Source organism: Panthera pardus, unplaced genomic scaffold (assembly GCF_024362965.1).
Source record: "Panthera pardus isolate Hobbes unplaced genomic scaffold, ASM2436296v1 HiC_scaffold_16, whole genome shotgun sequence".
NCBI lineage: Eukaryota > Metazoa > Chordata > Mammalia > Carnivora > Felidae > Panthera > Panthera pardus.
This window is the reverse complement of record NW_026526721.1, coordinates 131838559-131865183: the sequence shown is the minus strand read 5'-3', so window position 1 is coordinate 131865183 and position 26625 is coordinate 131838559. Positions and strand designations below refer to the sequence as shown.

The following is a 26625-nucleotide window of genomic DNA, read 5'->3' as shown; positions in this document are numbered from 1 at the left end:
AAGCCATGATTCGAACTCTGGTGTCCTAAATCCCAGTCCAGTCCTCCTTCCACTGCATCATGCAACCACTCTTCTTAGAGGCTTATTTGGAAGTAAAAGAAAGGAAGATAAGACATTTTGTCAACCCAGTCTCAGTGCTTACTATGTGCTGGTTTAAAAGATCAAGAAACTACTTCTGCAGCGTCATATCCTGTCAGTCCATCTAAAGCTAAGTATTCCTGCTTTGCACTCTCACTGTTTGTTGCTCTCTAATTCAGGCTCTTACCATCTGTTGCCCAGACAGCTGCCTTGACCTCCGTAAGTGGTACCCTTTCTCTGCCATCACATGTAGGCTCCTAGAGAGCAGGAGTTGTAGTTCATTTGTTATATCCCCAGAGTGCCTGGCTTGTTTGGGGCTTTTGCATGATGTAAATGCTTACCACATTGTTTATTAATTGAATGGCAGGCCTTAAATGTAAGATTTGAGGAGTATGGGTTTTTTAAAATCTTAAATCAGGTCTTGAGTTTGTATCATTTCTATCTTCTTAGTGGGAACAATATTCTATTCTGTCGTCTATGTGAGAAAATAAGGCTATTGATCTATTAATAAGTCAGTAAGTAAAATGTAATAAAATAACTTACATTTTACTGTTTTTTATGAAGGTGGAACGTTTGGTTTCTTCTTCAAACACCAAATATTTATTGAGTACTTACCAGGTACTGGTGTATAAGTCGTCTTCTGACTATTGGAACGAGTCACATGACTGAGGGAAATATATATCAGGAACGTCTTACAGGTATCTGAATCCCATGTTTGATTTTGAAATCACTACGTTTTCCCTCCAGATTGGCTCTTCCCTCTGTATTCATGATTTGAGTCAGTGGCACTGTGATTCACCTAGTCAGTCAAGCAAGCCCAAATCTAGAGGGTTATATTTCAATATTTCCTTCAGGAACCAGGTTTAGTTGTGATCTTTAAGTTTGGGAAGGTGAGGTAATTATAATAGTATACTTATAAATGTATGTATAAGGGGCACCTGGGCAGCTCAATCAGCTAAGCATCCAACTCCTGATTTTGACTTAGGTCATGATCTCATGATTCATGAGATCGAGCCCCATGTCTAGCTCTGGGCTAACAGGGTAGAGTCTGGTTAGGATTCTCTCTCCCTCTCACTGCCCCTCTCTGGCTCACGTGCATTCTCTCTCTCTCTCTCTCTCTCTCAAAAATAAATAAATAAAACAAAAAATGTATATATAAGGAATGGTGCACATAGGGGCACCTGGGTGGCTCAGTCAGTTAAGTGTCTGACTTCAGCTCAGGTCATGATCTTGTGGTTCATGGGTTCGAGACCCTGTCGGGCTCTGTGCTGACAGCTCATAGCCTGGAGTCTGCTTCAGATTCTGTGTCTCCCTGTCTCTTTGCCCCTTCCCTGCTTGCACTCTATTTGTATCTGTCTCTTTCTCTCAAAAAAAAAAAAAAAAAAAAAAAAAAAAAATATATATATATATATATGTATATATATATATATATATATATATATATATATATATATAAAGGAATGGTGCACATAAAGGATGACTGGTTCTCTCTGAGTGGGACAGAGAAGATTACCCGTGAAGGCAAGGTTTGTTCATGCTGTTTCATCAAAATAGCTTAAAGGCACAATGAGCTGTGAGACTGAATAGGTAGACCAAGGGGAGGTTATAGAAAGTCTATGGCTGGAAAAGGAATGTGGACTTTTTTAGTAAGCATTGAATGAGACCTGAAAGGTTTTTCGAAACAGGTGGGAGACATAATTAGATTTGTACTCTAGAAATCATGGTAGTACAGAGTATGGATCAGCAGGGCAGCTTGAAGTTTTATTTCAGTCCCTGTAATCTCAGTGGAGGGCCTCCATAGGTCCCAGGTGCTTTATTGGACATATGGAATATGGAGATGAATGACATACTTTCCTTGTACTTGAGGAGCTTATAACCTGGCTGTGGAGACAGACATAAACAGACAATTTTATTATAATGTGATAAGTGCTATGATAGAGATATATTCAGGGTGCTATGGAAGTCCAGAAAAGGGTACTCAGCTCAGCCTAAAGCTTCAGAAAAGGTTTCCTGGAGATGATCCCTGAGCTGTCTTGAAGTATGAGTGGGCATTAACCAACTAGGAAGGAGAGGACAGGCTCTTCTGGAGACGATTCTTAGATGTGGGCTTGCTTAACTGACTAGGAGGATCCCAGCACCTCTGACTCAGATAGGGAATACAGATGGAAGAACCAGTTTGGAGGGAAAAGGTAATGAATGCAAATTTGATGACTGAGATGCCTGTAGGACATTCCCGGTACATAGTCCCCTCAGTCAACCTGACTCTTCGCAGTACAGTACTCAGGAAGACTTAACTAGTGCCTGAATTCAGGGTAATGACAGGGTGATGAAAGGAGAGTGTGAGAACAGATTCAGAAGCCATTCAAGAGGCCGAAGAGGACTTGGCGTCCAATTACACATTTGTACTAAAGAGAAAGGTAGTTGGTTGTGGATGGTTGTGACCTGGTGGTCTTTCATCAGATCCTTAGCGTGATCAAGACATACACTGACTGGCTTTCCAGGGAGGAGGCACACTGTTGGGAATGTGACAGTTACTGAGGACTAACTGTGCAGGCAATGTTCTGAATGTTTTACATATGTTAACTGATTTCATCCGCAGAGCAGTGCTGTCAGTCATGTTCATTTTATAGATAAGGAAGCCAGGGTACAGAGGAACTTGCCAAAATTACACAGCAGAAAGGAGAGGAGCAAGATTCGAATCAAAACAATTCAGTTCTAGAGTCTGCTCTCTTAAGTACTACACACAGCATTCTGCTTGTGAGTGGAGCTAATTTGGTAGAGAAATACATGTTTTATGATCATAAAAAGAGTTCCTTTCAGCTTTTGACATTTGCTACCAGAAGGATATAATTTTTGGTATATGTTGCTTTGTATTTTGCATTCTGTAGCAATATTTCTTACCCCGCTTTAATAAGTGGACAGTGTTTTTCAGTGTTCAGATTGCACCAGACATTATATTTTATGCACTTGCGTTTTTGGAGTTGTCTTATTACTGTCCTGTGTGAATTTGGTCTTGTGTGCAAAAGGGAAAGTGATAAGGGCCAGTGGAGAATAGTAACAAAGAAACGGCATGGAGCCGGTGTGCCCTTTCTTAGTTGGGCATATGGTAGTGGTAGCAGTTAAAGATTCTTAAAAATTTATTTTTAATTTTTTTTACACTTATATCCTAAACGTTTATTTAAGTTAAGTCTACTACACATAAAATTGAATGGAGTTTAGAAAAATATCACTTTCATTACTATTTCTAAAAAAAAAATGAGAAGAAATAATACTAGAAAAAGATGTCTCAGACTAAGAAAAAGGATTTATTTGAGAGAGTATTTAGCAGTTTTTCAGGTTATCTTGTATTTAATTTAGCACCTCCCCTTTTTCCTGTGCAGTTGAAGGGTAGTTTAAAAGTAAAACCTAACCAGGGTGCCTGGGTGGCTCAGTTTGTTAAGCATCCAACTTCAGCTCATGTCATGATCTCAGGGTTCAGGGGTCCAAGCTTCAGATATTCTATCTTCCTCTCTCTGTGCCCCTCCCCTCTCTCTGCCTCTTTCCCCCTCAAAAATAAATAAACATAAAAAAATAAAATAAAAAAGAAAAGTAAAAACTAACCATATGGAGGCCATAAAGGGAATCTCAACAAATCTTCAAAGATTGAAAACATACAGTATATGTAACCTGACAGCGTAGAAATAAATTCAGTAACAGAAAGATAACTAGAAAATCCCCAAACTTGAAAGTGAGATAACATATTTGATACGTGCTAAACGTTTTTAAGGATTGGTAAAATCTAAAAAACTTTAGGGCAGAGTGGTCAAAAATGAAAGAGAGAAAATACCAATTACTAATAGCAGGAATGAAAAAGGACACATCACTATGAACCCTAACTAACCAATGGGTTGAGGAAGAAATCACAGCAGAAAATAAGAAATATTTTGAATTGAATGATATAGAAAAGATGAGATTTCAAACTTGTAAGGTAGAGCTAAAGCAGTTCTTAGAAGAAATAGCTTTAAGTAAATCTATTACCAAAGAAGATTTTTAAAAATCCATGCTTTAAGCTTATATTTTAAGAAGCTAGAGAAAGAAAACTGAACTAAATCTAAAATGAAAGGAGTAAAATAATAAATACAAGAGCAGAAATCAGTGAAATAGAAAACAACAGTAGAATCTAACAGTAGAATCAACAAAGCCAAAAATTGGTTCTTTTAAAAGATTAATAAATTTGATAAATCCCTAGCAAGACTGGTGAAGAATAAAAGAGAGAAAACATAAATTGCCAATGTTAGGAATGAGGGAGAACATTTCTGTTGATCTTGCAGATATTATTAATAATAATCTAAGAGGATATTATTAATAAACTAGATGATATAGACAAATTCCTTGAAACACTAAGAGCTAGATTACATACCTAAGCCATTACTTGAAATTTACAGGTAGAACATTACTTGTTAAAACTGAAAGCATTCCACTTCCTCCTTTACCACTCTGTTCTAGTTTTTTATTTAATAGTAAATATTTATACATGTACTTACTGTAATGATCCCAGTATGCTTAAGTCCCAGTATTTTTTCTTTGTAGGCTTGTTATGCTGCCTCTGCGATTGGATATCTGACAGGCAGGTAAACTCAAGTCTATGTTTTATTTCTGTTTCTTTTAAAGGCTGTCTTAAACAGAGTTTCTTAAGAAATTACTTTGTGAATATAAAATGGCAAACTGAATTATATATGGAGATACTTTTTCCTTGAGTGTTCTGAAGTTAGAAAGTCACATCTAGGGTAAAGCATTCAAATTAAATTTTTAAAAAAGTTGAGGCAGATCATTCCATTTCAGAATTACTTTCTGTCAGATATCAATTGACATATTTATCTATTAAAATTTTTTAAAGATATTTTTCCACATAAAAATGTACTCCACGTCAAAAATTTGCTTTTGTATGCAGTTAAGTCAATGGGGCCCAAATATAACCTCTTTAAAATATGAAGAGGTTCAAAATATGAAGAAGTTAGTGAAATATAGTGTGAAGATGATGGGTCTCTTCTTTGTTGCAGGAAGACTGATAGAATCTTTCTTTTGTTTCTTTTGTAATTCACAAAATATTCTAATAATTGCTTTACCAATTGTAGTAAAGACCTGTATGTCCTTCCTTTGAAGTCCAAGAAAGTTGCCATGTTTCCCCCTAAAGTGATATAATCACCTGTTCCACTTGACCTGCTTTTAATAAAATAAATTCTGTTTTGCTTCTAGGCCTGGCGTATGCCTTGTTGTTTCTGGTCCAGGTCTCATCCATGCTTTGGGTGGTATGGCAAATGCAAACATGAACTGTTGGTAATTAAATTGCTATTACTGAAAACATTTTCTTAAATGTCAGTGTGTGATTTTACCTACTGGAACAACCAGTGATCTAGTGCGAGAAGACCTGGAATCAGGTGCTTGAGGGAATGGCTTGGTAAAAAATTAAATTAAGAATAGTATTGGGAAGAAAAACAAAAAAATATCAGTAATCTTACTTAGAGGTAAACACATTTTTGAGTTTTTGGAAAACTTATGTGTAGAAGCGTATGGGAATACACGTATGCTTAATTCATGAAGTCTCCCTTGTGTATAAACCTTCTTTCAAGTAACATCTTCCTTCATTAAGATATAAGCATTTCTAGGGGTGCCTGGCTGGTTTATTTTGTAAAGCATGGGACTCTTAATCTCAGGGTCGTAAGTTCAAACCCTACATTGGGCATGGAGCCTACTAAAAATAAAAAAGATATAAGTGTTTCTTTAAAAAAATTTTTTTAATGTTTTTATTTATTTTTGAGACAGAGACAGAGCATGAGCAGGGGAGGGGCAGAGGAGAGGGAGACACAGAATCTGAAGCAGGCTCCAGGCTCTGAGCTGTCAGCACAGAGCCCGACATGGGGCTTGAACTCACGGACTGTGAGATCGTGACCCGAGCTGAAGTGAGACGCTTAACCGACTGAGCCACCCAGGTGTCCCAAGATATGTGTTTCTAAACGTATGTGTAGAAGCATATGGTGATAGCTCTGTGTTTAACTCATAGACACTAGACAGTGTATAACATGTCATTCATATTCATCTTTCATTAAGATAGAAGTGTTTATAAACTTACGTGTAGAAGCTTGTGGGAACAGGCTTATGCTTAACTCATTAAAACTATACTGTGTATAAACCTTTAAAAAAACCAACACATTTTGGAGTGTGTGTGTATATGTATGTGTATGTGTCTCTCTATATATGTGAATGTGTGTGCAGTTCTCTTTAAGTGCAGAATTATTTTTAAAACACCTCAGCTCAGAATGTAAGAATGTATCCCGTTCTTTATCTTGTTTTGCATAACTAGCAAGACAATTGAAATTCTTAGATTTTTTGAGTTTGCTATATAAGCTCTTTAGTACTTACTCTTTGACCTTGCACTTAACCCCATCTTTGGGGTTAACCAGTAAGGTCATGTTAAAAGGAGTTATGTGCTAGCCAATTCATAAAACATTTAATCTTCCTTCATACAAAGAAGTATCATCCTAGTATGAAGGAAGAGTAAATATTTAGATATTATTTACACCAATGTCCTAGTAGGAAGGACATTGTCCGCTTTCTTGCCAGATGCCTTCTTTCCTTTCTTCTTATAGTAGTTTAAAAGTAAAAACTAACCATGTGGAGGCCATAAAGGGAATCCCAACAGAACTCCAAAGATTGAAAATATGCAGTATTTGTAACTTGCAGTTCTTAGAGGAAATGGTTTTAAATGAATCTGTTACTAAAGAAGATCAAAGATCCATGCTTTAGCCAATAAGATCATGTTAGAGGGGGGTTATGTTCTAGTCAATTCATAAAATATTTAATCTTCTTTAATACTAGGAATATGAAAGAAGATTAAGTATTTTAGTGTTATTTAGACTAATGTCCTAGTAGGAGGGCATTGTTCACTTTCTTGACATATGCCTTCTTTCTCCCTTCCTAGTCTTTCTCTTTCTTTACCTTCTTTAGGGCCTGACTTTGTTTTTTGTAACTTTTAAGTTTGCCATAACTTTTCTTCTCCTTGAAGGATAAGATTGGATTATTGGTGTGGAGTTTCTTTCACTCCATCATTTCCAAATAGACTCACTTAGGAAGGTGTGAAAAACAATTGTTTCCTCCTCTTAATCCCAAGACTAATAATGGGAAGGGCATAAAAAGTTATTTTACGTTATCACACGTAGAGATTTAGCATCATATCCAGAAGGACTTGGGAAGAGGGAGGCATGGAGGAAAAGCATTTACTATAAATTTCAGATTTTTCTGAAATTAAGGAATTAAAGAAGGGTTCTCTCATCTCCGGTTGCCTACTAAATATTTAGTTTGTTGAAATTTTCTCTGTCAACATACATTGCTGTTTACTTATTGGGCACTTTCCTCAGTATTTTACATGTCTATCTTATTTGTAATTCTCTTTTAAAACAACGAATTTTTCAGGCCCTTGATTGTGATTGGCGGTTCTTCTGAAAGAAGTCAGGAGACTATGGGAGCCTTCCAGGAGTTTCCTCAGGTATCCAACTCTAAAATTGTTATTACAGAGTTTAGTAGCATAAATCAATGCTATTAAGATTTAATGAGAAGAAAAAAAAAGATTTAACGAGAAAAAATAAAAACCTATCTGTAAAATAAACAATGACAATAAAATGGACATATTTGAGATAATTTAAAGGTGATTTTTCCTTAACTGCAAGATAATCTCAGTGTGGATATTAAAGAAGCTCAGGCTCTGCCTGCTTAGGAGCAGTCTTCCAAGAAATACATCTTTTTTTTTTTTTCCCCTTAATGTTTATTTTTATTTATTTATTTTTTTTTTTAACGTTTATTTATTTTTGAGACAGAGACAGAACATGAACAGGGGAGGGGCAGAGAGAGAGGGAGACACAGAATCCGAAACAGGCTCCAAGCTGTCAGCACAGAGCCCGACGCGGGGCTTGAACCCACAAACTGTGAGATAATGACCTGAGCTGAAGTCGGACGCTCAACCGACCGAGCCACCCAGGCGCCCCCCTTAATGTTTATTTTTGAGACAGGGAGCGGGGCCAGAGAGAGAGGGAGACACAGAATCCAAAGCAGTCTCCAAGCTCTGAGCTGTCTGCACAGACACTTAACCGACTGAGCCACCCAAGCACCCTAAGAAATACATCTTTTTAACAAGCTTTTGCACTCTGAAAATAAGTCTTAAAGATGCAGGAATAAAAATGGTGTAGGACAATGCCTCTCAAACTTTAAGGAAGTAAAAAATTGAGAGGAAAAATCCTACTTAAAATGACTGTCAGTAAAAAATAAAATGACTGTCAGTAGACTCTGGACAAGTTCATTTTTATCTTAGAAAGCTGAGGAAAGAAAATATTTAAAAATTTCTAAAAACTTAAAAGAATTTGTCAACAAGATGGTATAGTGGGATTTATTTATTTTTTTTTTTTTGCCTTTCTACATATTTAATACAGGTGCAACAGAGGTATTCATAAATAGATGCATAAAACAAAATGCTACAGGTTTAAGAATCATTGTAGAAACAAATAGATGAGAGTGAATGATTAACTCTTAAGCATATATTTACCCATTCATAGTACAAAGTTATGAGCAAAGTTAAAACCATTAGGCAGAGTCTACTGGTTAATCATAAGTCATTGTGAGAACCTCAGAATATAAACATAGAATTTTATATATGGTTTAAATCATTGTAAAATTTTAGATCTTGGCATAGTTTGATGCAAAAGTTATATTTCTGTCCTCTTGAAAGGGAATTGAAGTTTTACTTCGTTAATGGCAAAGAATAACAATGGCTATTTAAAAGATGCTGATGGGGCGCCTGGGTGGCTCCGTTGGTTAGGCGTCTGACTTCGGCTCAGGTCATGATCTCACATTCCATGCGTTCGAACCCGCGTCAGGCTCTGTGCTGCCAGCTCAGAGCCTGGAGCCTGTTTCAGATTCTGTGTCTCCCTCTCTCTCTGCCCCTCCCCTGCTCATGCTCTGTCTCTCTCTGTCTCAAAAATAAAAAAAAAAACATTTTAAAAAATTAAAATAAAAGATGCTGATATATTTGAGAGATAAGTAGAGCAGATAAGTTATTTAAAAGGAAATTTCAGATTGCTATAGAAACTTTATAGATGAAAAGAAAGCAGAGATAATGTCCATTGCAGATATTTTTTTCCTGAAAAGGAAGATGAAATAAGTTTATTAGATGAAATGAGAAATTTGAAGAGAAAGATCACTACATTTGATTTAAAATCTAAATACTGTTTTTGTGGAAATACTGCCATGACCAGGAAGAGACTGAAAATCTTAATTCCTTTGTGCTTGTGGGACTAAGACTACCAACTGTTCCATAGATTTCCTACCAAAAAGTATCAAGAGACACCATTTCTATATAAATGCCTCAGGGAACCTTAAACAGTGAAAAATTAACAATACTGAACTGACACGTCCCAAACAGCATAGCAGTAAAATATGTAACAGGAAAATTGGCAGAAACGTAAGGATAGATTATCATTGTAACAACATGAAACAGATGAAGTTTTGTATTCCTGGCTATGTAATTTTTGGGTCCAAGATATGCTCATTTTAATTTTTAGTGGACATGATCAACTTCCCTTCTATTTAGACTTTCACCAGCAGCTTAGGAGAGTGCCTGTTTTCCTGTGTGGAGGTAGACGCTGAATATTATCAAACTCTTCTTTTTTGCTAGTCTGAGAAATGAAAATGGTGTCTTGTTTTTTATTTACTGTCTGAATCATACTGAGACTTAAATTTGATCGTGCTTTGCGTAGGCTTTACAGAAACAGCCCAAGTAATGTATTTTCTCCATCTTTTCTCTAAACATAATAGGAAGTAATGAGTTAACGTTTTGTCTTCCTTCAGAAGAGTAATATGATCTATAAGCTGAATTTTAAGGGATTTTCTTTCTGTATATAGGTTGAAGCTTGTAGATTATATAGCAAGTTCTCTGCCCGGCCAAGCAGCATAGAGACTATTCCCTCTATTATCGAGAAGGTAAAGTATTTAATTACAGGTCCTCCAAGTCAACTGGTTTTTCTCAGTTGCTCATACCTGTGTTATTTTTATTCTCAATAGAATGAGCAACAATTTAGTATATATTCAGGCAGTCAAAAATGATAAAGAGCTATGTATATTTTAATTTTGCTGTCATTTAATTATAGACACAGAGATAAAATAATTTTTGAAAAAAGTTTCTCCTTAAGTTTTTTACATTATTATTTTTTAATTACAGAAAAGTAAAAAGAAAGATAAAAGGAGACCCTGAGTTCCCTTTCTGTCATGCTTTTCCAAAAGATTATGTTTGAAAATTATACTAATGTATATAAAACTATGTCTTAGTTGATTAAACAGCGTATGATAAACTAATTTTAGTTGGCCAACATTGGTATGTGGAGTTATGCTTGAGCTGTTTCAAAACCATGTGATACATATTACAACATCACAGTTGGCCAAGTCTTTAGGATTAGGAAGCAGGGAAAAGTACGTGTTACAGGTAAAGACTTGGCAGGCAGAGTTTGGTGGGTAATTTCTAAGACCAATGGGTGCTACAACATGAATTTTAAAACCTTTGGCGAGCATTTTCTTTCATATCTCTCCCCTTTAAAAAAATACTTTTAAAATATATATTTCAATAGAGGGCATTTCAGTTTTAGTTAAAATTGTTTATTTCTCCAGCTAAGGATGTCCAGAAAAATTAAAATCATATTCCTTTCACAATTTTAATTATCTTTGAGTGAATTATGTATTTCAATTATGTAATTAGAGTTTTAAAATATTTTCTTCTCTTTGTAATAAATTTAGGCAGTGAGAAGCAGCATTTATGGTCGTCCAGGTGCTTGTTATGTTGACATACCTGCAGATTTTGTGAACTTGCAGGTGAATGTGAATTCTGTAAGGTAAGGAATAGTTACACTGGAGTTCTTTCTTAATTGTGTTATTATAATGTTTAACTTTTTCACAGATTACTTAGCAGTTTATAAATTAATCTTCATTTGTCTTAACTTTTGACAATTTAATAATTAAACTAAATCCTGGCCAAAGGCCTGGAGCTTTCTGAACACTCATTTTAAATTATTCTTCTAATAGCTATAAATAATACATCACCATCAATGTAGTAGGGGTTATATAGAGTCTTCATAGTGTAAGCCAAGAGATAAGGCGACTGTTGAAAAATTCTTTAGGACTCAGCATAAAAAATTTTAGTCTTTCTGTCTGTCTCTGTGATTTAAAAATATTCCAACTCAGGTGTTACTATGATTTGCCATGTTCCCTTCTTCCTTAAATAAACACTGGGTAAATAAAGAGTATAAGAAACATTTTTCACTGGGATCAAAGTCACCTCAGATAAGGATGGATACTTAGGTTAATGCATCACCCTGGGTACCATTTAGTATATTCTTGCTGTTGTGGACCCAGTGGTTCTCCAGTGACTGCAGAGAGATGGTGTGCATTTCTGTATATTCGGTATACCAAGGAGTTGTTTCTCTTGGTGAGAGTCATCAACTCCGCATAATACCTGAACATGATAAATGTATTATTGAGTGGAGGGAAGGCAGAGATGAGTCTCTGGTAAGTTAACTCTGTAAGCCTTCTTTAAAATTTTTGTAAAGGTTGAATGTCTTTTTTGTATTATATGTTCAAATTTTGTACAGTGTGCAATGTTTATTCAAATAAATGAAAACACTGAGGATTTGGTGTCTAGAAATACTTAACTATAACTTAAATTTCTATGCTAACTATACTTAATATTTCTTTTCTAATGCATGTTGTATACTAAAATACTGACTCTCCCCGTGAATGGAAATACAGTGAGGTAGTTAAAAGCATGGACTTTGGAGACAGAATGACCTAGTTCAATCCAGTCTCTGCCACATACCATCTGGGGACGCTGGGCAAATTACTTTGAGTTTTTCCCCCAGTGGTGATACGGAAATAAAATGCCTAACCTCATTGTTTTGAAAATTAAATGAGACTAAATGACACATAGTATTAAACACTGGCTTTTAGTATGTTTTTACTATTATTACAACAAGAACTGTTACTACAATGTAAAACCATTGATTCAAATTTCCTGTCAATGAATTACTCACTTGATTGGTTTTAGATGGTATTAGGCAATAACTTAATTTACTAGGTGTGATAGGGACATTATGGTTATATAGGAGAAAGTCTTTATATTTTAGAGCTGCATGGAAAAGCTTTTAATTGCCTATAATTCTCTTTAAAATGGTTCAGGAATGGGGCGCCTGGGTGGCTCAGTCGGTTGAGCAACTTCGGCTGAGGTCATGATCTCACGGTTCATGAGTTCGAGGCTCGTGTTGGGCTCTATGCTGTCAGCTCGGAGCCTGGAGCCTGCTTCAGATTCTGTGTCTCCCTCTCTCTCTGCCCTTCCCCTACTCGCACTCTGTCTGTCTCTCTCTCAAAAATAAATAAAACACTAAAAACTAAAAATAAAAGTAAAATAAAATGGTTCAGGAAACAAATTTATGTACATATTTGTGTGCATATGTGTGAAGCAAATGTGGTAAAATGATACTAAGTTGTTGAATATACCAGGTGGATATATGGAGTTTATTGTACTGCTTTTTTTCTACCTTTTTATATATTTGTTATTTTCACAGTCAAAAGTTTAAAACTTGCCTCTTTTAATGAACAGAGCTCTTCACTTCCAGGTACATGGAGTGTTGCATGCCACCTCCTGTTAGTATGGCAGAGACCTCCGCTATATGTATGGCAGCAACTGTTATTAGAAATGCCAAGAAGCCCCTTCTTATCATCGGGAAAGGTAGCATTGATTGGAACTCTAAACTTTGCCCAGCTGTCAAAAGAATGTTGATTCTGTTTAGAAATTGTCTTCATTACTTATTAACATATCTAATATTCAAAATTGGAGTATGAGTTCTTTTCATTTAGCATTATTTATTAATTTTGAAATCACAGAATTATTCTAGAGTGCCCAGAGATCTTACCCTTTTAAGGGAATATCTATTCTATTTCTTCAGTTCCATGTACAAATTATGGTTTCTTCCACTATAAAAATAATATGTGATCATTATTAAAAATGCTGGAAAATCCAGAAGATTAGAAAGAAGAAATCCCTTCTTCCAAAGACAACTATCTTAAACATTCATTTTTGTGTGTATATTTTGTATGTTGTGATCACACTATATAGACTGTTTTAGTTATATTGGTTATTTCATTTAATATTATAACAACATTTCTTCTGTCTTAAATTTTTTTCCTAAGTATAATTTTTTTTTTTTTTAATTTTTTTTTTTAACGTTTATTTACTTTTGAGACAGAGAGAGACAGAGCACGAATGGGGGAGGGTCAGAGAGAGGGAGACACAGAATCTGAAACAGGCTCCAGGCTCTGAGCTGTCAGCACAGAGCCCGATGTGGGGCTCGAACTCACGAACCGTGAGATCATGACCCGAGCCGAAGTCGGCCGCTTAACCGACTGAGCCATACAGGCGCCCCCCTAAGTATAATTTTAATGTCTGTTCATGTATATACTAATACTTCACTGGTAGATACTTAAATCTTTGCCATTTTTTTTTTTGTTTGTTTAGTATAGTTGTGACAAACATGTTTGTGCTTAACGCCTCTTCCATATATAGGCTTTAAGATAGATTCCCAGGAAGAAAATTTGAGAAGTTCTAAAAGCAATTTCATGTGAACTGTTTTAAGAATCACAGTGCCTGGAGCTTAACTGACTTGTCTAATATGTTTGCATTTCTTGTAGGTGCTGCTTATGCCCGTGCAGAGGAGGGTATCAGGAAATTGGTGGAGCGGTGTAAATTGCCGTTTTTGCCCACCCCCATGGGAAAGGGTGTTATCCCTGATAACCATCCGAACTGTGTGGCTGCTGCCAGATCCAGGTGCGTGGCATTCTAGAATTTAAGTACAATGGCCTGGCAGATTTTAAGCTCATTTAAATTATTTTGTGACTTTAATGAATCTAGGAGAAGTTCTGAAATGTAATTTTAAGCACACCTGTTTCTTTTTAGACTTTTCAGCACTTTAAAGATGTTGCCCACTGCCTTCTGACCCTCCTGGTTCTAGATGAGAAATCTGTAGTCGTTTGAATCCTTGTTCCCCTACATGTAGTATGTTCTCCTGTGCCTGCTTGCAGGATTTTTTCTCTATTTTTGGTTTTCAGCAGTTTGATTATATGTCTAGGCATGGTTTTCTTTCAGTTTATCCTTGTTCTGTAATCTCCAATCTGTAAATTAATGTCTTCCACCAAATTTGTAAAGTTTTTGACCGCTATTTCTTAAATATTTTTTCTGTACCAATCTCTTTCTCCTTTCCTGGGATAATGCAAATTGTAGACATTCTGATACTGTCCCATTGGTCCCTAAATATCTGTTCAATTTTTTTTCATCTTTAAAGTAGTTTATTAGAAATTTCCTATATGAAATGTTTTTTATTTTTATTTATTTTTAAATAAATTTTTTATTTTATTTACCTTTTAATTGAAATATCATTGCTATGCAATGTTGCATTTGTTTCAGGTATACAACATAGTGATTTGATAGCTCTATACATTATGCCGTGTTCTCCATTCAGTTCTTTTCAATGCTTTTGTCTCTTTTATATTTTATATTTCTCTTTTGAGAGCTTCTATCTTCCCATTTATTTGAAGAGTATTTTTGTTCACTTTATGGAGCATATTATAATAGCTGTTTTAATGTCCTTGTTTACTCATTTCATTATCTGAGTCATCACAGAATGGGTGTCTTTTCATTTCTTTTGAGAATTGGTCACATTTTTCTGGTTCTTTCATATATTGAGTATTTTTGGAATGTATCCTAGATTTTAAGTATTACATAGTTGCAAGATTCTAGGTCCTATTTACATCCTCTGTTGAATGTTGATTTTGTTTGTTTTAGCAAGCAGTTAGTCTGGTTAGGTTCAGACTGCAAGGTCTTACTAGAGGGGCAGTAGCTCCAGAGTCAGTTTAGTTTCAAAGCCTTTGCTGTGTTTGTCCACACATGCAAAGCCCAAGGGTGAACCCCAGTCGTGTGCCAGTTCCTCTCCAGAACTAGGGATTTCTTTTCCCCAGAGTGACACTCTGTAGGACGCCCCCTGCCCTTTCCAGGAGTCCCTTGCTGCTGCCTTATAGTACTGCACAAACAGAACTGCCTTTGGGGCAAAGCAACAGAAAGAAAGAAAGATAAAAAGTAAGGGGGATTGTCCCCATACTCTTCAGAGTCCGAAGGGGCCCCTTTCCTGGTTCTTCTTGCCTGAAAAATGAAGTCTCTCTTAGAATTTTAGCTGCTGGAGATCTACCAGGATACAGCTGTGCAGGAGGGCTGCTCCCAGAGCATGGCTGTGAAAGCAAAAAAGGAGAAAGAAAAAAACCTGAACTTCTCCCCGCCGTGCTCCTCCCTGGCTTTCAGGGTCCCTTTGTTTGATCACCTGTCCAAAAAGAGTTTCTCCCCAAGTTTTTGTTACCCTCCAGTTCTATAACCAGCAGGGCCCTGAGTCAAAGCTACAAAGTAAAAGAGAGGGAAATAAACCTTAGAAACTCACCCCTTGTGTGAGTCACTTCTTTGACTCCTCTCCCCTCCCCCCCATCTACTATTGGTTACTTTTCAGAATCCTCAGGCAGTTGCTTTTTATATTTTGTTCCCAGTTTTCCATTGTGATTAGAGAGCTAGGCTATAGTGGGCTTACCCAGTCTTGGCTGGCACTAGAAGTCTCTCCTTTTTAGATTTTTAAAACATACATTTTGATAAACTATACATTTTTCTTTTAATTTCTTGAAATTTCTTTATTATGAAATATTCTAAATAATACAAATGAGAGATCATTTAATTAACACTTCTATAACTGCCACTCAGCTTTATTAAATATAATGTAATCTATTAAGTAATATGTAATATTAAGTAATTAATATGTCATTGCTTTGGGTTTTTTTTAGGAAAGAAAAAAATTACAGATTCATTTGTAGTCCTCTGAATAGCTTTTCTGATCTTATTCCTTCCTCCCTGTACAGAGTTCATCATGGTTATGCATTTGGTGCTTTTCATAATCTCATGCACACACTAAAATTAATATTGAGGGTTTTTAGAATGTAATTTTTCCTCATTTAATACTATCTTAAATAGATTATACCTTAATCTATACAAGTATAGACTATACCTTTACTTTTTTTTCATATTGGTATACATTGTACAGTAACCAAATTCTTACCCTGTTAAGGTTTTAGTGTGTGCATGTGTATATTTATATATTTGTATTTTAACTTGGCTTGAGCTGAAGTTTATCTTCATTCCATCAGAAGTTTAAGAAGGTAATATTAAACACATGGAACATTCTCCAGAATAGATCACATACTGGGACACAAATCAGCCCTTGACAAGTACAAAAGACTTAGATCATACCATGCATATTTTCAGACCACAATGCTATGAAACCCAAAATCAACCACAAGAAAAAATTTGGAATGACCACAAATACTTGGAGATTAAAGAACATCCTACTAAATAATGAATGAGTTAACCAAGAAATTAAAGAGGAAATTAAAAAGTGCATGGAAGCCAATGAAAATGATAACATGACAGCCCAAAACCTCTGGGATGCAGCAAAAGCCATCATAAGAGGGAAGTATGTAGCAATGCAGGCTTTCCTAAAGAAGGAAGAAAGGTCTCAGATACACAACCTAAACTTATACCTTAAAGGGTTGGAAAAAGAACAGCAAATCCCCAAAACCACTAGAAGATGGGAAATAATAAAGATTAGAGCAGAAATCAATGCTATTGAAATTTATTTTTAATATGAAATTTATTGTCAAATTGGTTTCCATACAACACCCAGTGCTCATCCCAAAAGGTGCCCTCCTCAATACCCATCACCCACCCTCCCTCCCCCATCAACCCTCAGCTTGTTCTCAGTTTTTAAGAGTCTCTTATGCTTTGGCTCTCTCCGTCTCTAACCTCTTTTTTTTTTTTTTTCTTCCCCTCCCCCATGGACTCAATGCTATTGAAATTTAAAAAACAAACAGTAGAACAGATCAGTGAAACCAGGAGCTGGTTCTTTGAAAGAATTAACAAAACTGATAAACCTTTAGCCAGATTGATCAAAAAGAAAAAGGAAAAGAGCCAAATAAATCCAGAATGAAAGAGGAGAGATCACAGCCAACACTGCAGAAATACAAACAATAATAAGAGAATATTGTGAGTATATGCCAATAAATTAGGCAATCTGGAAGAAATGGAAAAATTCCTAGAAAAATATAAACTACCAAAACTGAAACAGGAAGAAATAGAGAATTTGAACAGACCCATAACCACTAAAGAAATTGAATCAGTAATCAAAAATCTCCCAAAAAACAAGAGTCCAGGGCTGGATGGCTTTCCAGGGGAATTCTACCAAACATTTATTTACTTTTTTTTAATTTTTTTTTTAACGTTTATTTATTTTTGAGACAGAGAGAGACAGAGCATGAACAGGGGAGGAGCAGAGAGAGAGGGAAACACAGAATCTGAAACAGGCTCCAGGCTCTGAGCTGTCAGCACAGAGCCCGATGCAGGGCTCGAACTCACGGACCATGAGATCATGACCTGAGCCGAAGTCGGACGCTTAACCGACCGAGCCACCCAGGTGCCCCTCTACCAAACATTTAAAGAAGAGTTAACACCTATTCTTTCGAAGCTGTTCTAAAAAATAGAAATGGAAGGAAAACTTCCAAACTCATTCTACAAGGCCAGCATTATCTTGATTCCAAAACCAAAGACCCCCACTAAAAAGGAGAACTACAGACCAATTTCCCTGATGAACATGGATGCAAAAATTCTCAACAAAATACTAGCCAACCGGATCCAACAGTGCATTAAAAGAATTATTCGCCATGATCAAGTGGGATTTATACCTGGGATGCGGGGCTGGTTCAATAACTGCAAATCAATCAGTGTGATACATCACATTAATAAAAGAAAGATCAAGAACCGCATGATCCTCTCAGTAGATGCAGAGAAAGCATTTGACAAAATACAGCATCCTTTCTTGATAAAACCCCTCAAGAAAGTAGGGATAGAAGGATTATACCTCAAGATCATAAAAGCCATATATGAAAGACCTGCCACTAATATCATCCTCAATGGGAAAGAGCTGAGACCTTTTCCCCTTACGTCAGGAACACGACAAGGATGTCCACTCTCACCACTGTTATTCAACATACTGTTGGAAGTCCTAGCCTCAGCAATCAGACAACACAAAGAAATAAAAGGCATCCAGATCCACAAGGAGAAAGTCAAACTTTCACTCTTCGCAGATGACATGATACTCTATATGGGAAACCCAAAAGATTCCACCAAAAAACTGCTAGAACTGATCCGTGAATTCAGCAAAGTCGCAGGATATAAAATCAGTTCACAGAAATCGGTTGTATTTCTATTCTATACACCAATGATGAAGCAGCAGAAAGAGAGATCAAGGAATCGATCCCATTTACAATTGCACCAAAACCCATAAAATACCTAGGAATAAACCTAACCAAAGAAGTGAAAAATGTATGCACTGAAAACTATAGAAAGCTTATGAAAGAAAATGAAGAAGACACACAAAAAAATGGAAAAATATTCCATGCTCCTGCATTGGAAGAACAAATATTGTTAAAATGTTGATACTATCCAAAGCAATCTACATATTCGGTGCATCCCTATCAGAATAACACCAGTATTCTTCACAGAGCTAGAACAAACAATCCTAAAAATTTGTATGCAACCAGAAAAGACCCCAAATGGCCAAAACAGTCCTGAAAAAGAAAACCAAAGCTGGAGGCATCACAATTCTGGACTTCAGGATGTAGTTTTCCATACTCTGGAAAACAGTGTGGAGGTTCCTCAAAAAATTAAAAATAGAACTACCCTACAACCCAGCAATAACACTACTAGGAATTTATCCAAAGGATACAGGAGTGCTGATTCATAGGGGCACTTGTACCCCAATGTTTATAGCAGCACTTTCAACAATAGCCAAATCATGGAAAGAGCCCAAATATCCATCAACTGCTGAATGGATAAAGAAGATGTGGTTTATATATACAATGGAATACTACTTGGCAATGAGAAAGAATGAAATCCTGCCATTTGCAACAACATGGATGGAACTGGAGGTATTATGCTAAGTGAACTAAGTCAGAAAAAGATCTCATATGTTTTCACTCATATGTGGAACTTGAGAAACTTAACAGAAGACCATGGAGGAAGGGAAGGGGGAAAATAGTTTCAAACAGAGAAGGAGGCAAACCCATAAGAGACTCTTAAATACAGAGAACAAACTAAGGGTTGATGGCGGGGGGGGGAGAGGGGAAAATGGGTGATGGGCATTGAGGAGCGCACTTCTTGGGATGAGTACTGGGTGTTGTATATAAGCGATGAATCATGGGAATCTACCACTGAAACCAAGAGCACACTTGGTTTTAGTTAGTTAACTTGACAATAAATTATATTAAATTAACAATAGAACTACCATATGACCCAGCAATTGCACTACTAGGTATTTATCCAAAGGATACAGGAGTGCTGTTTTGAAGGGGCACATGCACCTTAATGTTTATAGCAGAGCTATCGACAATAGCCAAAATGTGGAAAGAACCCAAATGTCCATTGATGGATAAAGAAGATGTGGTATATATATTGCAATGGGATATTACTTGATCAAAAAGAATGAAATCTTGCCGTTTGCAACATGGATGGAACTAGAGCGCATTATACTAAGTGAAATTAGAGAAAGACAAATATATGACTCGTGGAATTTAGGATACAAAACAGATGAACAGAAGGGAAGTGAAGCAAAAATAATATAAAAACAGGGAGGGGGACAAACCATAAGAGACTCTTAAAATCAGAGAACAAACAACATTGCTGGAGGGTTGTGGCTGGGGGATAGGCTAAATGGGCAAGGGGCATTAGGGAGGACACTTGTTGGGATGAGCACTGGGTGTTATATGTAGGGGATGAATCACTGGATTCTATTCCTGAAATTATGATTGCACTGTATGCTAACTAACTTGGATGTAAATTAAAAAAGAATAACAATGAATATTTATCTTGAAAAAAGAAGTTAATAGTGTAAAAAAGATTCCAAGCAGTCATAAATAATCGAATCAATATTATCAAGTGTCAATAAGCAAATCTATTCTTCTAATTGCAGTTTTTATCTGTTAAATTGGGTCCCACAGGACCAATATAGTATATGAAAATGCTATTTCATGTATGATATCCTCACTGAAGAAGACAAAAGCAAAAGAATAGATCCCCTATAGAAAAATGTAGGATAAAAGGGAAACAGCCAAGAAGCAGAAAAATGAGAAGTGGAAAAAGAACCCCATAGCAGTTATGATATAAATCCTTCTGTAGAAAGGTAGAAACATTATTGATTGGATCAATAAAAAGACAGTTACATATAAGAACAACATCTGAAGCAAATGATACAGCATAAAGTAAGCAAAGGTGTATGCGGTAAGAACAAAGCAAAGATGACTGTTAATATCAGTGTGCATGTCAAAGTAAAAATTATTTTAAAAAAATTCATTGTATTGACAAGGATATTAAGATATATAAAATAAAACTATTAATACATTTGGTAAATATTTTTGAAAGCATTTTGGGAATATGAATCAATCGTCTTACAAATACCTGCTTCTAGGAATCAGTGTGAAACATGCATTAAATGTTCAAGTGTAGGGGCGCCTGTGTGGCTCAATCAGTTAGACATCCGACTCTTGATAATGGCTCAGGCTCAGGCTCCACTGAGCGTGGAGCCTGCTTGCGGTTCTCTCTCCCCTCCCTCTCTCCCCCTCCCCTGCTCGCTTTCTCTCTCTCAAAATAAGTAAACATAAAAAAAAGATTTAAGCATAAAGATGTGCAACCCAGTACTATTAATAACAGATTATCCAGTAATTAAAAGATTTAATAAATTTGGTATATGTGTTCTGCAAAATATGCAGCCTTTCAAAATTGTATTTAAGGGGTGCCTGGCTGGCTCAGTCAGAAGAGCATGCGACTTGATCTCAGGGTTGTGCGTTCAAGACCTATGTTGGGTATAGAGATTACTAAAAAAATATATAAATAGAGCATAAAAATAATAAAAATGATAAAAATTTTAAGAACCTAATGATAAGGAAAACGTAATAATAAGCAAAAGTGCATGAGACAGTATTATAGCATATAAGCTCAACTATGTAAAAATACGCTTGCATAGAAAGAAGACTAGAGATGAAAATATACCAGACTACTGACAATAGCTTTCAAGTCGATAGTATTACTGCATGAGGTTTTTTTTCTTTATACTGTTTCTATTCTTCCACATTATCTACAGTAGACTTATAATAATTTTTCTAATGATAAATAACAAACAATGAAATAGGTATAGTCTTATATTTTTCTACTTATTTTACCTTGTAGATTACTATTTAAATAGAATGGCTTCATAAATTATCTTGGTTTGAAAGATCAAATTTACTCTAGAAGCTGATTCTGAAAACTAGAATAAAATAACCTCCAAATCATTTGAACTTTTATAAATATTTAAAAAATGATTTTAGAATAATTCAAATAAGAAATAATAGATACATTTTGTATTAAACAGATTTTTCTTTTTAATAGGGCTTTGCAATTTGCTGATGTAATTGTGTTATTTGGTGCCCGTTTAAATTGGATTTTGCATTTTGGACTGCCTCCAAGATACCAGCCAGATGTGAAGTTTATCCAGGTACTCAGAGTGCCGAGATTTAAAACCAGAGCTACCTGTGACTTATTGTCCTCAGCTATTGCCAGCTCCGCTTTCTTCTTGGCTTTTGTAGATTTTTATCATCTAACATAATCACAGGTACCAAAGTAAGCTGCCTTTTCAAGCCTATGAAACATAATGTGCCACTTTACTTCTAACCAGAAAACCTTTCAAAACCAAGTTTTAAATAGTTTGAAAAGCATAATTTGCCTCTTCTTCATAGTTCAAGTATATTTGAAGGCAGACAGAAGGGGTTTGAGTACAATGGTAGATTAGAACAAAACATTCAGCATTGTTAGAGATTGAGTTTTCTTTTTCTTTTATTTATTTTTAGAAAGATTTAGGGGGTTATTTTTCTCTTACGTAATGTGAAGTGCAGAAGTAGGTGGTTCATGGCTAGAATGCAGACTTTCAATGTCATCAGGGATTCTGGCTTTTTCTATCTTTCTTCTCCATCCTTAGTGCCTGGTTTCCACCATCAAGGTTGCATCATCCAAAATGGCTGCTGGAGTGCCAACCATCAGGTTATGATTCCGGGCAGGAAATAGGACGATTTGGGAAAGGGGGGATATGGTAGTTTTATTAATAGGGCCAACTCTTGAAGCCCCACCCTACAACTTTTGCTTATGTCTCACTGCCCACTCTGGATGAAGGGAACTAGGAAACAGTCTTCAAGGGGTATTCCTAAGGAAGGAGGGAAGATTAGATAGCAGCTCTCAGGCCCTGCCACAAATGCAGATATGCGCTAACAAGACATTAATGAGCAAGCTTCCATGTGTCCATGAGTTGTTTTTTTAGATGCCAACTCTTTCTCTTTAAGATTTTTTTAAAAAGTTATTTCTACACACAACATAGGGTTTGAACCCACAACCCCAAGATCGAGATTCATACGCTCCACTGACTGAGCTAGCCAGGCACCCAAGATGCCAAATCTTTCCAACACCCTTTGATTAGGAATCTCTAAATGCTTTTACCTGTCACTGAATAGTGGAATATATACTCTGACCTCCCTCTAATGATTCATGTACCATTATGATCCTCTTTCTAAGCCAGTTTCCTTATTGGTGTGGAAAGTACTGCCTATATAGTACAACGTGAACCTATTTGTCCTCCAGAGATTGTGTATGGTGTTTGATGACCCAGCTACAATTGCTATCTTCTCCCTGTTTACTTTTTAAGGAGTCAACTTCTAATAGTCCCATTCCCCCTGGGGCTATGGGAGAACTAACACTGCAAATAAGCAAGACTGGGGTTTCCCTGGAAGATGCTGCTGCCTCTTGATTATATCTCTTGAGTACAGAATACAATGCATCCCCTTTAGGGTGGCTAAATTACAACTTCTTGCACAGCTATTTCCACTTGCCCATGGCCATTCAGAAATGGGGCCTCTAGGTAAGTGGAAACTAATTATGCTATACCCTAGGGAGTAGTAGTTCAAAGTGTGGTCCGCGGACAGCGTCAGCATCACCTGGGAAACCTGTTAGAAAACCACATTTTGGGGCCTCGTTCAGAGCTGCTGAAACTCTGAAGTAGACTCTTGCAGTCTGTGGTTTAACAAGGCTACCAGGTGATTCTGATAGTTCACATTTGAGAGCTGCTCTAAGTAGGGAACTACAGTGTAATTAAACAGAACCTTATTATTGATGAGATTCAAAACTATAATTGATCAAGTCAGATGGATTCCTGTGGGTATAATAGAACAATACCCAAATCTACAGAGTAGACATTAAAATGAAGGAAGATGATGAGGTTTCTGTACTTGCTGTGATACTTACAGTTCTATGGATTTTTACTTTTATTAGGAAATATCTTGGATATAAAATCATCTTTATCATTTGTTACATATACACAGTTCATTCATTCAGTATTACTTGACTTTTTTATTTTTATTAAAAAACTTTTTTTTTAATATTTATTTTTGAGAGAGAGAGACAGCGTGAGCAGGGGAGGGACAGAGAGAGAGGGAGACACAGAATCTGAAGCAGGCTCCAGGCTCTGAGCTGTCAGCACAGAGCCCGATCCAGGGCTCGATCTCATGAACTGCGAGATTGTGACCTAAGCTGAAGTCAGACGCTTAACCAACTGAGCCACCTAGGTGCCCCAGTGTTAATTGACTTCTTAAAGATTTTTAAGAATAAGCATGGCTTGGGGCGCCTGGGTGGCGCAGTCGGTTAAGCGTCCGACTTCAGCCAGGTCACGATCTCGCGGTACGTGAGTTCGAGCCCCGCGTCAGGCTCTGGGCTGATGGCTCAGAGCCTGGAGCCTGTTTCCGATTCTGTGTCTCCCTCTCTCTCTGTCCCTCCCCCGTTCATGCTCTGTCTCTCTCTGTCCCAAAAATAAATAAACGTTGAAAAAAAAAAAAAAAAAAGAATAAGCATGGCTTGTTCTTAAGCTTTATCTCTTTTAGGTTGATATCTGTGCAGAAGAATTGGGGAATAATGTAAAGCCTGCTGTGACTTTGCTAGGAGACATAAATGCTGTCACTAAACAGGTAAGAGCTTTTACCTAGGCTTTAATTTATATGGATTGGTCTTTAAGCAATAGTCTGTTGTTAAAAATGTCTCAGCCTTGATTCACTTCATGACAGGCTTATTAATATCTATTTTAAGCAAAATTTATGATGGAAAGCTAGTCTTGAAAAGAACTTTGGAACTCAGTAAATCCAACTCCTTATATATAAATCATTTTTAAGCAAGTAAGTTAATCATTTTGGAAGGCGATGAAGACTTAAAGGCAGTCAGTAAGCAAACAGTGATATACTAAATAGGATTCAGCTCTCTGAAAAATTATAATACAGCTTCCAGAGTAACTGAACTTACAGCCAAGAAATGTCTTAATGTACTGGAAAAACCTAACTTAGTATTTCATTAGGCAATAAAGAGATTTTTTTACTCTTCAAATGGTACTCATCATTTGTATGTAATTTATACAGTTCACTATATCAGGAGATAAAGTATAGTGACATCTTTCACTTGATATTGGATACAAATTGGTGTTGTTATCATCACTACATAATATTAGGAAGCAATCCCCAATCACATATTAGAACATCCTGGAACATTTGGTTTGTATCTCGGAAGTCCCTGGATATTTGGGGCTCTTGTCCTTTCCTCAAGGATTCTATGGTGGAGGTGATTTTCTTTCTAGCGTCAAAAGCTGAGGAGGACATAAAAGCCCCTGCCTGTGAGGTGAGGTAGCATTTCCCTTGTGTCCTGTGGAAATCCCATTTGGCAGAAGTCCACACTGACCCAAACGAACGCTTTCCGTGTTGCCTATTTATTTTCTACCAGTTGTTAGCTGCCTAGAGTGCGGACAGTAAGAGTGATGAGAAGGGCAGGATAGCAGAGCAGTATCATCTTCTTTAACAAGATATTGTTGTGTTAATATGACATAAGCTTATTCTCAAAAAGTAAAAGTCTGTGGTTTTTTAGCTTTTAGAACAATTTGATAAAACGCCATGGCAGTATCCTCCAGAGAGCAGCTGGTGGAAAACTCTGAGAGAAAAAATGAAGAGCAATGAAGCCGCATCCAAGGTAATACGAGACTCACAGAAATTTAGAAACACTTCAGGCCCATGGTTCCAGTAGCTCTGTCATAACATGACCTACGCATTCCTAAATCACCACGCTATATGAAATCATGGAGTAAAACCCGTGGGATTTATGGGGAAAAAGGTTTAGAGGCACAGCTGTCAACTTTGTGAAACATTAAGATAGGAACCTAATAAAAATGGTGGCAAAATTCTACACACGTTAAATGGCTAAGACATATGTACTTCAATAAATATAGTACTTTTCTTTGAAAAAGACCTGAAGTCTCTTGTGGAAGTGGGCATTGGGAGGATCTCAGCTTGTGAGTTAGCGTGACATGGTGGAAGGAGGCTGATCTGACATTGGACAGAAAGTTATAAGAGCCCATGTGAATGGGCAGGACTCACTGTCCTCAGTTTGACCTTGGCACCAAATCACAATTAAGAAATCTTTTGGAATCTTAAACTGGGGCATGTTTTTCTACCCTTAAGGTATAAGTCCTTCAAGGCATGCATGTATAATAGATAAGTGTTTCATCAAAGCAGAAAATTTGTTCCAATGTATAGCCTTTTTAAAAAAAAAAATGTCAGCTTTGTTGAGGTATAATTGACACTTAAAATTGTAAGATATTTAAAGGTATATCACGATGATTTGATAATGCATATACACTGTGGAAGGATTGCCCCCATCTATTTCACTAACACATCCATCACCTCACTTTTCTTTTCTTTCTTTTCTTTCTTTCTTTCTTTTTTTTTTTTTTTTGTGAGACCACTTATAGCCTTTTTAAGTTAACTTTTGTGTCACCACGGAAAATTATTTTGTGACTTCCTCATCTGCATTCATGGCTTTGCCTGATATCTAAAGGCTTTGGAAACTATAGTAATGTGTGAAACTACCAGACCACCCACTACTAGCAGTGAAATGAACCACCTCTGTAGGATGTGGTGATTTCTATTTAGGGTCTTCGTATATAGGTAGAATTTTTTTCTTTGATTGTGAGAAAGGTTGTTCATGATTTTTTCTGATGTTTTGTGTATTCCTGTGCATTTTGGTTCAGCTGGGTGCAGTTTTCTGTGTTCATGTAGTGTTTCTCACTGACGGAATCCTACAGGAGCAAATGTGAAATTTGCATTGTGCTCATATTATTCCTTTATATGTCAGATGTCTTGGAATAAATTCACATTTTCTTTTTTTTTTTTTTATTTATGTTTTATTTATTTATTTTTTAATGTTTATTTATTTTTGAGACAGAGAGAGACAGA

At 36.4% G+C, this 26625-nt stretch overlaps 1 protein-coding gene across 9 annotated transcripts in view; it reads left to right on the top strand.

The window, feature by feature from the left end:
* Window positions 1-26625, top strand: part of HACL1 (2-hydroxyacyl-CoA lyase 1) — a 93298-nt gene that overhangs the window by 2911 nt on the left and 63762 nt on the right. For 7 of the 9 annotated variants that reach the window (XR_002076433.2, XR_002076434.2, XR_008422595.1 and 4 more), the window contains 10 exons: window positions 4648-4688; window positions 5314-5394; window positions 7528-7600; window positions 10006-10083; window positions 10891-10985; window positions 12762-12874; window positions 13834-13969; window positions 21707-21812; window positions 24238-24321; window positions 25262-25363. Coding sequence is in view for 6 of the 9 variants with exons in the window: in XM_053903822.1 (XP_053759797.1) it covers window positions 4648-4688; window positions 5314-5394; window positions 7528-7600; window positions 10006-10083; window positions 10891-10985; window positions 12762-12874; window positions 13834-13969; window positions 21707-21812; window positions 24238-24321; window positions 25262-25363 (909 nt within the window). In the remaining 3 variants the exon portion in view is untranslated. Of the gene's footprint in view, window positions 1-528; window positions 594-4647; window positions 4689-5313; window positions 5395-7527; window positions 7601-10005; window positions 10084-10890; window positions 10986-12761; window positions 12875-13833; window positions 13970-21706; window positions 21813-24237; window positions 24322-25261; window positions 25364-26625 lie in introns of all 9 variants that reach the window. The other 2 variants (XM_019435990.2, XM_019435998.2) reach the window with 2 other exon arrangements.